We start from the raw sequence: 15,593 nt of genomic DNA on the forward strand, positions 1-15,593 counted from the left end.
GCCCTGTGCCCTGAGAAGCTCAGTGGACAACCACACTGAGTGTCACTGGGCAAAATCCTCGAGTAGGTTTGTAGGCATGGCCCATCCTGAGCTTCCAAGAGAAACTGGCTTCTGAAACATGCAACAGGGGCAGGTAGTGCAGGTTTTAAGAGCTGCTTTGGGAAGAATGTGAAAACTCCTGTTAACAGGTTCAGGGCTCTATGGTTGGAGGTTAAAAGGAGCTGCACTGTGGCAGAGGTGACAAAAACAAAAGGATCCACAGCAAAGAACAAGGACTATGGGAAAAAAACAGCCCGGTCAACACGGAAACAAGGGACAAAGTGAATGACAGTGAGCCGGAATGATCCCAAATGGGATGTGGGGATCAAGGCAGAGCAAGACCCAGAGAAGCAGCACCCAGTAGGAGGCAGACAGGATGGGATCACGTGCAGGGTCTAAATGTACATTTGTTACCTGGTAATTCTGCACGACCTGCCAGGTACGGCTAACATCTCCTCCCAGTCCACATCTCGGCAGGCTGCCCAGACTGGGGCTGCCAAAGGGGATGGGGTCCCTTTCAGAGGAGAGGGACAAAGAGAATGCCTTCCCCTCCTCTCAAGGCGGGCAGCCCCTCCTTGCTCCAACAGTTATAAAAGGGCTCTCAATCCATGTAATCCATTAGATACAAATTACAGCAATTTAAGCACACTTGACCCAGAATTACAGCTAGTCCATAAAGAGCTGTGTCTTCCCAGGCAATTTACACTGTTACATGCCCTCAAACAAACCACAGCAGAGGATTAAAAAAAATATAACAACAAAAACCAAGCACACCAGCAAAACAAGAGCAAAACAACAACAGAGTGGTGCTTGAAACAGCGTTATCATGAACAGAGTTAGTGCTAAGGTCAGATTACATTTGGGTGGTTCAAAATAAACACCACTATTACACAATCATTAGTCAACGTATGTCTTACAGATATGGATCACCTTAAATCATTAAATCTTTGTCATGTGAAAGAAAATGCCACGAAGAAATGCAGCACAACTGCTCAGGACAGGGAGACAACGGCACCAAGCCCAGGGGCACTGGTAAGGACAGTATGGGACAAGGCTGACCCAGAGGCACCAACTCCTGGACACAAATCCCACCCCACGGTGCAATCTTCAGCAGTCAAAAGGATTGCAAAATGAAGGTGCCATTTATTTTTTTCTAATGGGAGATGGAAGTATCCAAGTCCAGCTTTGCAGCAGCAGTCACGCCCTCCAGTTCCCACTGAACCCTTGCTTCTCAGCACCCCTGAGATGCTCCAGCTGTGTCCGTGGTGACAGGACCTGCCCATGTGCTGCTCCCAGCTGTGGGGATGTGCCAGTGAGTGAGCCTTCCTCATCAGGTGAGAAATGCTGAGGTTTAGTGCTGGAAAGCAAAGCCAAGGAAGGAGCCCTGATGTGAGGTTGGCCACACAGAGTGCATTGCTGCTGTCACAACGGGGAGATAGGAAGGAAGATGGTATCAGTGGTGCCAGCAGGGTGACAAACAGGGCCATGGGTTACTGTAGGACAAGATACATTAAAAGCATCCAAAGAAATGGAAGGGTTATTTTACGTACTCTGAAGTGTCTGATACCAGATGTTAGCGTGAGCAAGGAGCCAGCACCGAGTCAGAGAGAAGTCTTGCATCCAGCTAAAGCAACAAGAAGACAGCAGGAGAAAGTTCAGCACCATCGGGTTTCAGAAATAATCAAAATTACAGCGGCTCCTCTCACTGGACTTTTTATTCCGACTCTGGAAGAATACCACCTTCTCCTTTGAAGCTCGCTAGTACTTCATTCAGTTCAACAATTAACGTATGTGTGGGAATCGCACTTTAAAGCATGGCCATAATGGCAATGGTTATGTGGAAAAAAGAAACACTGGAAGGAATGGAGCAGCCGCCCTCCAGCCCGCCTCGCTCCACACCCGTATGGTTTAGTTTACAAGTTGATGTCACAGAACCAATTTCACACACAAACACAAAATAAAAGCAGGAATACAACTTCTGATCATCCTACATGGATGTTTACTCTTGTTTCCTGTAGCCCCAGGTGACAAATCCGTCCTTGATATAATGGAGGATTGTTGTGCTGCTAACAACATCAGCTGGCCGCGTTTCAACTGCAGTCACACCTTCGTGTTGGTCACTTTTACCAAACTAGTGAACAGTAATTAGTAAGCAATTAAGACCTAACACAACCAGGATAGATTCAGAAATGTTTTTCCTGAAGTACACGCTGGGCAGAACGCTCAGAAGCCGGGAGAACGTACAAGCAACATTCTGACAGACGGACACTTACGCCAAAAAAGTGAGATCCTGGAAAAGTCAGCCACTCCAAACACAAGGGCTTTTGTTCCACTGTTCTCTGAGCTCTGTAGAAGTTTAATCTTATTTTTTTTTTCTTCCTTTAACTTGGCCAGCCTGCCAGCTGGGTATAAGCCAGAAGGGTTATCCAGTCAGACCTTAGCGTGGTATATTTACAATGGTAGTGCATCTAAGGTTTGTTTATTTCAGGGTTAAAATTCAAATGGCTAGAACCATTTAAATAATTAAAGGGCAATCAGAAAAAAATGCCATGAAACCAAACAAATCAGTAAAAGTCATGGAAACCATCAGCAATATTTAATTCAGAAATTCTCTTTGTTAGGGAACTTAGCTGAAAGAAAACAGCTGGATGTAGTTCAACCCCCTAAATTAAAAACAATCTAACAAGGTCTATAGGGATAACTCTTTCAGCTACATATTGGAGACCAGATTCACTTCTACCAAGTAAATGTAATAGCACTCAAAGCTAGAAAGGAAATTCCTCAGAACTGAGGTAGTTTCTAAGTATCAGCACATTTTCCAATTCCTCACAAGGCAACTTAGCTATTTACAATCCATTTTTTCCCACACATAAATTTATAACTCTTTCAGTTTTATGCTTCCGTGATTTATTTTCTAAAGAAAAATAGCCAGAATATCCCTACTCTACTAACATCATGTTTTAATAAATAACGGGCTACTTCTAGTAAAATTAAGCCTCCAGGATTGTTTATACCAGCCAAGAATACTTCATCTTTATAGCTTTGCAGAAATTTGGTGTGAAAATAAACTTGAATATAACGCTGACCCTGAGCTAACAAGTAATTAATGCTTCAATATAAAAATAGAAAATTATCCTTACAACACAAGACCGGAATACAGCAAACCTTCTCTCTCTCTGTCTCTCTGGATTGCGTTCCTGGCTGGATCCCAGCACCCAGCCAAACCTAAAGGCTATACCTAAAGCAGGAGACATGCAGAACGTGAGAGTTTTTCTGAAGACTCTTTTTCACCCCCCCCTAAACTCTTTAAGTTCTTTTTTCTTTCTTTTTTTTTTTCCTTAAAAATAAACATTTCTTTTTATTAACGAATTGCTGTTTACCACTAGGCTGTTCCTACTGCAAAGGGCACAGGTAGAGAGAGAAGGGCACCTGAGGCAGTGCTGGAAAGCTGTGCTTGCTCAATGCCTGGGCACCAGGTCCCAGGTGAACAAAATGCACCAAAACGGGGCACTTTCAGCCCTGCCAGCTCCTGCCCCAATCTGTCTGCAGCACTGCAGCTCTGCCTGGCTGCTCCTTCCCTTCTGCGCTCCATCGGAGAGGAACCAAAACTCCTGCAAAAACAAAGCCAGCAGCCCCCCTGCTTCACCCTTGGCAAAGCAGTCCTAAAAACAGTAATAATAATTAACCCAGAATTCATCTAACAGATTTGCAGACAAGACACATGTTGGCATTTGGATCTGTGACACGACAAGTTGCTTCCAACCGAACAAGTTTAATGCCTTATTCTCATGGGGGATGCATGTGGGGAACTGACCTACACGAGTTACAGCTAATTGCAGGGATCCAGGGGAACACATGATAACTCTTCTTAGCATCCACAAAACTGGAATTCCCTCCACAGCCTCTTCCAATTTAACCAAACATCCCATAAAGAAAGTACAACCTGCTCCTGGCATTACCACCCTTCTGCAAATGGGGCAATTGGCACGCTGACCGGCTCTGCCTTCATCTTCTCTTTCAGCACACAATAAAGACAAATTACTTCCACTTCTTTCCAGATAAGGCAACTAACATAAGGCGGATAAATGGGAAGTTAACTACATGAAACATGTTTTCTGCTTGTTTGGTAATTATTTTTCCCCACAAGATAACATGATAAATAAAACCTGCTTCTGTACAGATATCCCTCATTTCAGAAACACATACTTGTTACATGCCAAGAGAGGACCATGGGTTTCTTCTTCTCGTAAGAAATGTGGTAAAATAAAATAAAAATAAAAAAAAAAAAAAGAAAAGTGATAAAGATGAATGCAGAGCTAACTACAGGCTTGTATATACATTTTTGTTATCCACCTCTATCATGGACTCTCGGTGAACGGGACAGACTGACAGGCCCCATTCCTGTTAATCCCAGAATAGCAAGGGAAAAAATAAAAAACCAGTATCTTAAAACCAGTGGCAACATAGTAAAAACTGTACACTGTTGTCCATTAACTTAAAAAGCAAAGTCACTAGATGGTATAAAAGAGAAAGCAGGTGCCTTCTAACTTCGATAATAAAAGTCTTTTTGTCTCCCTATGCTGCACAATTATCTCCATTGTCTTTGCATGGCCAAGACCAAAATGCTAAGGAACAAGGCTGCTTGTGATAAACCGCTGCTGGGAGCGGCAGAAGTGTTCACTTTTTTATCACTCTTGTTGGAGTTTCCAGTAACTTCAGTCGCGTTGAACTCGAACTCCGGGGAGCACTGCTGGAACTCGCAGCCGCTGCCGCTCTCCTCCCCGCTGCTCTCTTCACCTGCAGGAAAGGGACATGCTGCAGCCCTCTGCCTTTTGCAGCTCTATGCTCTGCTTGCAGAAGGCAGAAGAGAGAGAGAGAGGGAGAGGAAAGAGAGAGAGGAAAAGACAACAAGAGCACAGACACTTCCACGATGCTCTTGGTATAAGGAGACTGCTGATGCCATGCAGTGCGCGGCATTTTGGCCCTGATGAGCCCCCTCCCTTTCAGAGCCTGCCAGAGATGTCATTCCCCACCCTCCTCGCTAACACAGATAGCTGACAGCTTAACCAGCTCCCCTGTGTTAGCATGAAATCCAATTAAAAAAAAAACACATAAAGCAAAAAAAGGCAAACGACAGCGAACGTACTGACGTCGATGAAGTCGACGTCGTTCCCACTGTACGCATTCTTCAGCTTGTTGGTCATCACCCTCAGAACCATGATCTGACGGCGAATCACCATGTCCGGCTTGGTAATATCGACCTCCACCTCCGGGTTGTTCACCTGACTTGCTAAGCCGTTCCCAGTCACCGCGAAGTCGTACCTGGAAGGGAACCGCTCCGGCTGTTACTGGAGCTGCAGCTCAGTGGGGACCACACCAAAGGGTGAGAGTGGGGAAACCCGGTGACAACGCCAACCCCCAGTCCCAGCTCTGGTGATTTCCCAAGCCTAATGCCTTCTTCCCACACAGAAGCCCTTCCCCGCAGCTCTTTACCCTCCTTGCAGCCTTTGGAGCATGGGAAACCCAACAGTGTTTTCACATACGCTCTGCCCCTGTCCCATGCTTGCCGTTCGGCCAGCTAAGGGAAAGAATTTTCTCCCCAGTTTTTTGTTGTTTTTTTTCCTAAAGGAAGATTGGGGGTTTATAATAATAGCGGCTTACAACAGCATAAATCAGCTTGCTGCAGGCAACACAGCAAACAAGCTGCTGAGCTGCCTTCGTGTCCAGTTAGATGACACTTCTGGGAAAACAACCTTTGGGGTCATAGCTACACCCAAGAAACTTATGGGAACTGTGGGAGGCAAGAGACATTCTGGCTTTGCATAATGTGCCCTAGCAATCAAGCTGTGGTATTATACACGTACTTCTTACCACGCAGACATGAGATGCAATTTCTCTAATAACCCCAGCAGGAAAAACATCTGTGATTTTGAAAATGAGATAACATAACCCAGCTCATCGAAGCAGACAACAGCCATCCTGCTCTGCCTGAGGAGGTGTGCGTGCTCAGGTCTGCACTGCAGCACATCTCAACAAAGACAATCTGCTGGTTTAAAGGAGAGACTGAGCAACAAAACCCACCAGAATATGTCTCCTGGAACAGGTATTTGCAGTACCATCTCACACAGCAAGACTCAACACCTTTTATCTTACAGACCACAGATACAATACTTCTCTTTCATCTGATCCTGGTGACCGGGCAGTGAGATGTAAGAGTATGTATGTCTAAAGGGCTTGCTCAAACCCTGTCCTAAACCTTTGAGGGTTTATTTTTATTATTATTTGTTATCAATACTATACGCTGCTAAGAGATTAAGAGACCAAAGTGTGGTGGAGTGTTTTTAGCTGCTTGGAGCTATGGAGAAAAGATGAACAGTGAAGCAAAGTATCTTGCCCAATCCATGTAGAACAGCAGTCAGCATGGGCCAGCATTCCCCAGGGTCCCCTCTCTCCTTGCTTAGCACTGCAAAGCTTCCATATCCCCTCCTTGTTGGTGCCAGACCTCACATGCAACAGAGACATCTGCTGTGAAAACCTCTGCAGAAGCTGCTGCTGAACGAGACCTCAGCAGAGGCAGAGTCATTTCTTGTGACAGAGTCCCAAACCATTACCCTGTGGCTGAGCAATGTGGAGTTTCAGCCACCCATGAAATGGTGAAAAATTTATGCAGTATGGCTCAATCCCGTGCCCCAAAAATATCTGTAAATGCTAAGAAAAACTGCTGGAAAACACTGGGCTGTTTTTTTTTGTTGTTGTTGTTAAATGGAACATCTTGGATTTTGCTTATTTCTTCAGTAAGCAAACAGAAGAAAAAGAAATTTCTATTTCCATAATAAAAGTTAAACAGTTACATAAACCATATGACAGAAATCCTTTGGCTTACTCATGTGTTGGTAATTTTGTCCTTAGAAGAATTAAAAAAAAAAAGTTTTGTAACTATTTTTCCATACAAAGTGCTCATGAAAACCACCAGCCACCGTCTTCAAGCAGCACAGAAGACCACCTTTCACCATACTCCATCTCCTTTGCCCAAAAAGAAACCCAGCAATAGCTGCCGGTGAGCACAGTGTGAGAAGCACAAACCGGGGACACTGAGGCAATGGTGCAAGAGGAGCATCCCCATTCTTTTGGCCAAGATTTTGTACACATCACTTTCCTAAATCTGCAAGTAGTCAGTAAGACATCTAGGTGCACAGAGATGCTCTATCTGGATACACTTGAAAACAAATCACCACACAGATCTTAAACAATCCTTTAGCTTTGCTTTAGTGAAGCACTGGCACAGTTTGACCAGAGAGGTGTTGGATTCCTCATCCCTGGAAACATTTGAGGTCAGGCTGGACCAGACTCTGAGCAACCTGACCGAGCTGCAGGCATCCCCTTTCAGTGCAATGGTGTTGGACAAGATGGCCATTAAAGGTCCCTTCCAACTCAAATGATTCTATGATTCATTCAAGTTTCCCTGCCTACAAGAAGGGCCAAGGGAGCACAGCCTGTGTGCAAGCCCCTAAGAGCAGAGGGCTCAAAGTGCTGGACTGGCACTTGGGGATGGTTGGGGCAGGAGGGGAGTGTTCACCCATCACAGCCACATCTCCAAACCTGCTCTTGGCACTCCCGTTCCAGCACTCATTCTCGTTGACCGTGCCCACAGATATCTTTTCATCATTGCAAATATTGCCAGGGAGAGACGACCAAAATTTTTTGGCTTGCTTCAGCTTTTCTTTCACATCAGTAACCTATTAAAAAAAAAAAAAAGAAAAGAAATGCAGGACACAGTCCAGAATACCAAGGACTCATTAAAAGTGAAGCTGGAAAGGTATTTTTATCACAACAGACATGCAGAGGCCAGCTCGTTAGGCTGCATGTAAAGTTGCGTCGTTTTGATGGTTGATTTACTTTTTTAATACAAAATTAAACACCACTCTTCAAACACATATTACTCATAAGCGAAGCCTTTAAAACAGGCACTTTCTGACACACAAGCATTGAGGTAATTCACATCCAGAGCCACGGGCAGGCTACACCCCTCAGAGAGTTTAAGACAGCCAAGGAGTATTAAAAAACCCTATAAATTACCAGTGGAAAAAGCACAGTGCTCAACATGGGGGAGCAGCACCTGCATGGTACCAGTGGGATGGGGCACTCACCAGCCTGTCCAAGCTCGTGCCAGCAGCTGTGGTCGGCCGCTCTTCAGGGTTGTAGGGTCTGAAGCGAGCACTGAAACCACCTTCAGAGACAGAGCGAGCAGTTCGGCCTTGTGCAAGTGTTTTTGGCTGGCCACATCCCTGGAAAACCTAGACAAGGGAAAAAAAATGAGCTTAGAAAATGGGAGTTCACAAGAGATCTCCACTTCGGAGCCCAACCCAGGCTTGCAACCCACCCCTCAAAATAAGAAATCAGCTCTCTGTATACTTGAAAAGGCACTAAGGAAAAAACAAACCAACTAGATTAGAGGAAATTAAGAGACTGGATAAATAAAGCCTGTGCACCCACTGCCCACTTACCTTCTGAGACACTTGCATGCTGTTCTCCTGCATGTTCATGATTGCATCGGAAATTTTCACATCAATGGGGTCCATGACTGACTCAATATTAAAAGGCCCCTCCAGCCTCTCTGCTACCAGCAACATCGAACCTAACACAGAGAGAGAAGCAAAGGTTTTTAATGGGAGCTGCCTCAAAGGTAACACTCGCCAACATCCCCTCCCTGACACGTGTAAAAGGCAGCATGGTGTTGGCATTTGGAAGTCCACGTGATGCAATGTGCATGAGACACTGAGGCGAGATGCAGCGGGGACTTGATCAGTGAGGACCACAGAGGTGCCACTGCAATGTCACTTCTGACAACCACACATCTCCAGGAAACATTCTGCTGCATTCCCAGAGTTCAGAACGTCACCAGGCTGCTTGTTGGCACTTCCCAGCCTGCCAGCACCCAGCCACGGGCTCATACACATCAAAAGCAGCACTAAATGAGGGAGAGCCTTTGCAGTCTGCCAGGAGGCAGCCTGTAATCAGCTACTCCCATTAGAATAAGCATTACTAAAACCCTCCTCTCTCTATGCTTATTTATTAAAGGTTTCCTTGTGTCATTTGTTTTTAGAGACTGCTTTCAGCACTGAGAGAGAGAGAAAGGCACCAGGATCTTTGTGCTAGCCCCGAAGATGACACCAACACAGAAGGGTCCAAGAGCACCAACACTGCACTCTCTCCCTTACAAAAAGCTACAGGCTTTGGTGTGCCTGGAGAAGACATATGATTGCACAGTTTGGCCTTACATGGACAGTTTGAACAAGAAAGGTAACAGGAGAGCAGGGCAAATGCTTGGCACATGTCTATTAAAGGGGAGATGGAAAAGTTCCTCAGCCAACACTAGGTCAGTCTTCCCGTGCTGACGTGCACGTATTCATCAAAAACATCATTAAATAGAGGAACTACTGAACTTCCATTACTTCCTCCGGGAAATTATTATTAGCATTGAAGATTTCAACCAGCATTGCTTTCAAGCCTTCCCGAGTCACCCCTAAATGGCAGCTCTAGGCACACGTCTCATGCTAAGCACTTATCTTTTCTTCTCCATTGAATGTTTTCTCTGTAGCCTTTCCATTCCCAAAGCACTGTTTTATCCTCTCCTGCATCACTATGCTGCTATGCCACAAACTCCTAATTTTGCCATTGCCTTGTGACGCAAAGGCCCCAAGGAAGCCCCCTCCAGGGAGCTCCTCCCTCCTCCCAAGGATACGCCTGTTCTCCTCCATTAAGGAGAAATGGGCATTTCACATTCAGTCTATTAATTTCTCCTGAAAAGAGTATCTTGTGACAATCGTTCTCCTCCTAAGTGCAGAAGGGTACTTAGGACAAGCAGAAAACTTCTGTGGACTTTACTCAGCAGTTAAAGTCCTTTAAAGATGCTCCACATGTTAAACAATTTACTAATAGCTGTGCCTTAGTGTTTAATTCCTTTCAAATAAAAATCCAGCACCCCCAAAATTATAAATCTATATAACTGAGCTACTTGCATATCTATAAAATTAAAGAATACGTATCTGTGTATCCCAAAGACTCAACATCAAGACACCATACAAGTTGCAGAAGCGCTTCTAGCCTAGGAATCCAGTCCATAATGACAACTCAGTGTACTACAGATTGGCTGGGCATGAATTGATCAGCAGATCAAGGCAACCTAAAAATCGCTCTGGAGGAGATGCAGCATCAGAAGGACCAGTGGTGCTGTCCAATGGATGCTCAGGGACAAAACCCACGAGGAGCTGAGCCCCAAGGAAACAGCAACGCCCTGCAGACACACACAGCCACCATTAATGATGGAGCTGCCTCAGGGCATGGCTGGAATTTGGCCATCAGTGACCAGTGATCAGTGACAGGTCTGAACTTAATGCTTTTTTTTTTTTTTTTTTAAAGAAGGTAATAACAAATGAAACAAAGAATCTTAGACTGTATTGTGGTGGGCTCCAATAAAGTGATGCTTCAAATCTCTGAGTAATGACTGCTAGCATGAATATACCATTGTGCCAGAGGGGAAAAAAATGCTTTTGATGTGCTACCAAATGGAGACTTTTGTAAACAAGTGGAGCACAACTTAAATGTGTTCATCACTGTCAAAGCATTTGGGGTTTTTCACGCCCATAAAGAACATCCCATCACAGTTTGGAGGAAGCTGCTCATTTCAAATAAAAATATTATGAATGGGCAGATAATAAAACACACAAAAATGCAGAGCTTTTAAAAAAGAAAATCATTCCATTTTGTAACTACTTAATTCTCCGAGTGGCCAGGAAAGGCCGCAGATCAATAAAGTGTTTGTGAAAGACTGAAAGGAAACATAAACCCCGATTCTTCTGGCTGTTTGGCGTCTTTGTAAACTTTGAGCCGGGCAGGCCATACACAAGACCATGGGAATGTAGAGCGAATTGGGCCCTTTGTTACCGATGGTGCCATGGCGTTACATGTATCACAGAGAAGGAATGCAGCCTCTGCTTTGACTGCCGATATAGAAAATGCATTCGGCCTCCAGCAGAGCTGCCAAAGCTGGCTATAAAAGATAAGGAAAGTAATAATCGCCCTCGGAGAATATGTTCAACTGTAGCTCTTCACGAGCAGCGATAGATGCTGATGAGAAGCACTACATGAAATAAACGTTCATTAGAAAGAAAATAAAAGGAGGGGAGAAGGGGACTCCACCCAGCCCACAGTTTTGATTTGGGGGCCATCCCGCCAACTTCTACCTCCCACCAGGAGCTGGCTGGTGTCCCCACCGGCAGGCAGAGTGAGCAGTGCATTCCCTCTGGCAGTCACATTTGACATTAATAAGGTTGGCTGGGATTCAAGATAACATTAGCATCACGGCACTTTGAGAAGGGAGGCAAGTTGCACTAAAACTGTAAATAAAGCCTAGGTGCAGACTGTCTCCCCAAAAGATTTTCCTCCTCTCTCCCCTCCCCATCTCCGGTTCAAAATAATTGACATTTCTAAGGCAGGGAAAGGTGGCTCAGCAAGTTTGATCTGCTTCACAAAAAAGCCTGGCAGAGTGAAAAATGTACCCTGGTCACTCATTACAAACACACAGCGTGACAAAGACTGCCTCTCCTCACTGTGCTGGGGAGATGGAAGCGGATTTCGAAAAGGGGGGGGGGGGGACAACAACAAAAACACCACACCGTATAGCTCCATGCCTTAAAGACCCTTTTCCTCCTGCATACATTTGTCCTTGCTACTGGCATTGAGACAATCCTCGGTGACAAAGCACCTCGCTCTCATGAAGGAAAGCAATTCTTTTGCATTGTGCCACAAATAATCAGAAACCCACATCTTCAGCCTCACTGTCTGACTTGAAGAACAAAAGGCAGTTTTCAGTCTTAACCCCAAGATCTGATTTAAAAGGGGATGGAAGGAGGGGGAAGACCTTGACCATTCATTAACAACAATCATTATTTTTAAAAGGGAAAAATTCTTTGCACACAAAGTAGTACTCCAGATATGTATATGGAGCCTGAATTCTACATCTTTGAGCAGAGTAAATCTTTGCAGGGAAAAAAAAAAATTAGTGAAAAGGCACTGGAGATTAACACTGCTCATTCAGGAAAGCCTTACACACACCCCCCATCGCAAAGCTTGTTTGAAACAAAGTATACCTCTGTCTAATTGGTGTACAATTGTGCTGAGAATGGATGGCGAAATAATTAAAAGACAGTTAAATGAGAGGAAAGAGTACAATTCAGTCATTATTTCATAAGCTGCAACTTTGAACGGTACTTTGCAGAAGGAAGGCAGGAAGAAGGCTTTGTCTTGAAAAACCTACAGACTCAGCATCCCCGTTTTGGAAAAGCTTTACACCAGTGACTTTCACGTAGAACCACTAACTCCACAGGACACAGCCAATCTGGGCAAAAACAGGCAGTGAACACAGACATGGAAAAGGGTTACTGAAGAAAAGGAATGGCAAATGTAAGAACAAACTCTTTGCCATACTACAGTGAGAAATAATCCTACAAATCAGGATTTTTTATTAAAAAAAAAAATTAAAGCAAAACAAACCAGAAGCACATACATATGTATATGCAGATGCCTCTTTCATACTCACATATAAATTTGCATATACTTCCAGTATTTATTACAGGTTTCCACCTTTAACTATCTTTAAATTATTTTGCTAGTTATGAAATCGACTTTTGGCACATAATAAATAACTTAACATTTAAGCCCAAAATGCAAAACAGCAAAGCACGAGCCCATGCCACTGGATTGCTGGTTTTTTTTTTTCCTTTTAAACATTTAAAAACATACACAAAGGACATTTGTCACGTTTCCCCCTCAAACACCAGATCAATTTAAGCTAATTTGCCTCAAGTGTCAAATTGAGAAGGAAAAAAAGTCTGCAATGGACCCAGCACCTCCTTTGGTTATCAAATTGACCAAAGAAAGCACAGCTTAAGTTTCCAGTATCTCTGCTCTACCACAAGAATCAGCCCTGAGAGCAAGAAAGAAGGAAATACTGCCAGCAAACACAACAAAACCTAAGTCTGCACTTAAGTCATGAGTGGCCAAGAAACCCTTTGGGGAGGAAGCACTGCAAGAAGCTTTGCTTCCATCCTGGAATTGTATTTATTTATTTTGTCTTGTTTAATAATCTTAATTATTCTATGCAGTCCCCAATCATCCCCATGTGACAGGGCTCGCTGGCTTCCCCCAAGTTTCGTTTTTAGTTGCATACCACCTACAGCAATTAGCTGCTTGTGCTTTTGTCTGTTTTCTGGCATTATGCCCTTCCCTTTCATGGGATTCCTCTTTTCTACTTGGACTAGATGTTTGCAAGTCTCCTGGCTTTGAGCTGTTTCAGCAGCAATTGTAGCTGAAATACTTAATATTCTCATGAGAAAGAGGGCTGGGAGGAATGGGGGGCGGTGGGGGGGAGGGTGTCAGCCTCCCAGAGAAGGACTTGGAAGCCCAATTTAGTGTCACATTTAACTCCCTATATGGAATATACGGGCAACAAAAGTTAAAAAACGCCTTCTGAAAATAATATACTGCACATAAGCAAGTTGGCACAGGTAGTTAAGTGAAAAGCCAATGCACAAAACATGAGAAAACAAGTTCTATGATTTGAATACAGCCTGAGATGCCAATTATCAGCAATTTCTCCCTGCTTTTTTTTTTTTTTTTAATCTCACAGCTTAATGAAAGGGAAATCTTTTCTTTTAACAGCTCCTCTTTCCAAGAGCAGGATTGGAAGAGTACCACAGCCTTGTCAGTAGCTGCAGGAACTTCACATGTGCACTTCATCACACATTAACTGGAGTGAAGCGACTGCTCCCAAAGGATGCTTTTGCACAAATAAATCAAGATTCTTGAAAAGGAGCACAAATGAAAACATTTAACGTTACCTATTGCCTGTGCCCCCAAAACACGGCGCCTTGCAAATTCTGCAGTCTTGACTCAAGGTAGAATTTAACATTTCAGCCTATTCCTGTATCTGACTAGTCAGTCTACTGCATACACAAAATAACACCATTTATAAACACGGAGAAGAAATAACCAGGAGGAAGACGATGGCAATAGTACTTGCAGAGCATCACTTACAGCCTATCAACATTTCTAAAGGATGGTGGCTGAGTGCCAAATGAGCTGCTTAGAAACAGATTTAGACACATGTTCCATTCAAATTTTTAATGTAAAATACAGGCCTACAGCTTTTCCCAAAGCTCACCACGGCTGATGGAGCCTCCCAGACTGCATAGCAAGAAAACTGGCTTCGGGAAGGACAGCTGTATGGTGACAAAAACATGCAAGGAGTCATATGGAAAAAACAGCTCGTATGTACATTAGAGAGAAACCAGGGAAAGGATATGAAGGCTGTGTGATGGAAGTCCTTGGAGGCAGAAGGAAAAGACTAGGGGCTGAGCCAGCAAGGGAAGGCAGAGGCTGCAGCAGCAGATCCAAGGGCAGTATAAGTCAAAATGGCTTAAGAGGTTGTAAGTCTCCACATCAAAATGGGACTCTTTTTCCTTGTTTCTTAGAGGCCTTTATGTAAATCAGCCTTGAGGCTTTTGGACGTTGTGATGAATCAAGACAGAGGGGGTATATCACATACAACATATCTTCCTGCTGTAGCAAGAAGAGACGCTCCAAACCTACAACCACATGACAGCTCCATCTCTACAGTTTACTGCAATGAAGGTCACTGGTGCAATGGAAGTTTCATTTATTCAGAAATTAATGTGAACTGCAAAAGCTTTACTGTACATAGAGATGTGGAAGAAAAAGTTATCTGTCACAGACACCTTAGAACCTGCAAACACAGCCACTTTCAAAAGCCATTCACAGGAGGGATGCAGTATCAGGGCATTCTTACATGCAGTTTTAACCCACATTGCCTTACCCATAAAGATATTCCACTCGGCGTCCAAATCCCCTTGGTTGGCCAAGCAGCCTCTCATGACATTAAAACAGTAATTGTAACAGGGCTTCACCGATATCAGACCTCGACAATGCGGGCAGTACATCATTTTCAGCAGTGCTTGCGTACCCTGTGGTGTTGGGTTCACCTTTAAAAGAGAAAAAGAGGAGAAAATTTAAGTAATTTAAGCAAAAATCCCACACGTTTGCCATGGGGTTGGAGGGAATAGAGCTGTGCAATCGAGACCCATCAGAACTTCACTGGTGCGTGGTTCCAGGGATCTGGAAAGTGGATGAGGATTTCTGGCTCACCTCCTCGGATATACCTGCCACTCCAGGGTCCTTCCCTCTGCAGCATGAAATCGGCACTAAAACACAGCCATAGAGACATCACGGGACCCCTCCTTGTGCTGCAAGGACACCAGGGCTATCTGCGGTCAGCGAGTCACACCTGAACCCTCAGCGGAGCTGTTCTCAGAAATGACTCACAGTCATTCATGTTTGATTCACTCCCTGGCCCGGCTCCAAAACATTCATTGAAACAAATTCCACGCCGTCTGCCTGCAAAGCACTACCACCAGCACCTCCCTGCTGGTAGCCTGGTAGATCCACCTGAGGCACCGAGCAGCCTCTCCCCCCCAGCA

At 44.4% G+C, this 15,593-nt stretch overlaps 1 protein-coding gene across 1 annotated transcript in view; it reads right to left on the minus strand.

The window, feature by feature from the left end:
- Nucleotides 1-2,612: 2,612 nt before the first annotated feature.
- The window catches only part of GPC4 (glypican 4), a 62,794-nt gene continuing 49,813 nt past the window's right edge, over nucleotides 2,613-15,593 (minus strand). The window contains exons 4-9 of the mRNA XM_065729391.1: nucleotides 14,933-15,098; nucleotides 8,544-8,674; nucleotides 8,187-8,333; nucleotides 7,639-7,775; nucleotides 5,186-5,361; nucleotides 2,613-4,836 (exon numbers count right to left, since the gene is read on the minus strand). Coding sequence (XP_065585463.1) covers nucleotides 4,628-4,836; nucleotides 5,186-5,361; nucleotides 7,639-7,775; nucleotides 8,187-8,333; nucleotides 8,544-8,674; nucleotides 14,933-15,098 — 966 coding nt within the window. The 3' untranslated portion in view covers nucleotides 2,613-4,627. The remainder of the gene's footprint in view (nucleotides 4,837-5,185; nucleotides 5,362-7,638; nucleotides 7,776-8,186; nucleotides 8,334-8,543; nucleotides 8,675-14,932; nucleotides 15,099-15,593) is intronic.

This window comes from Cyrtonyx montezumae, unplaced genomic scaffold (genome assembly GCF_038088225.1).
Source record: "Cyrtonyx montezumae isolate F1298 unplaced genomic scaffold, pur_monq_1.0 scaffold_11, whole genome shotgun sequence".
NCBI lineage: Eukaryota > Metazoa > Chordata > Aves > Galliformes > Odontophoridae > Cyrtonyx > Cyrtonyx montezumae.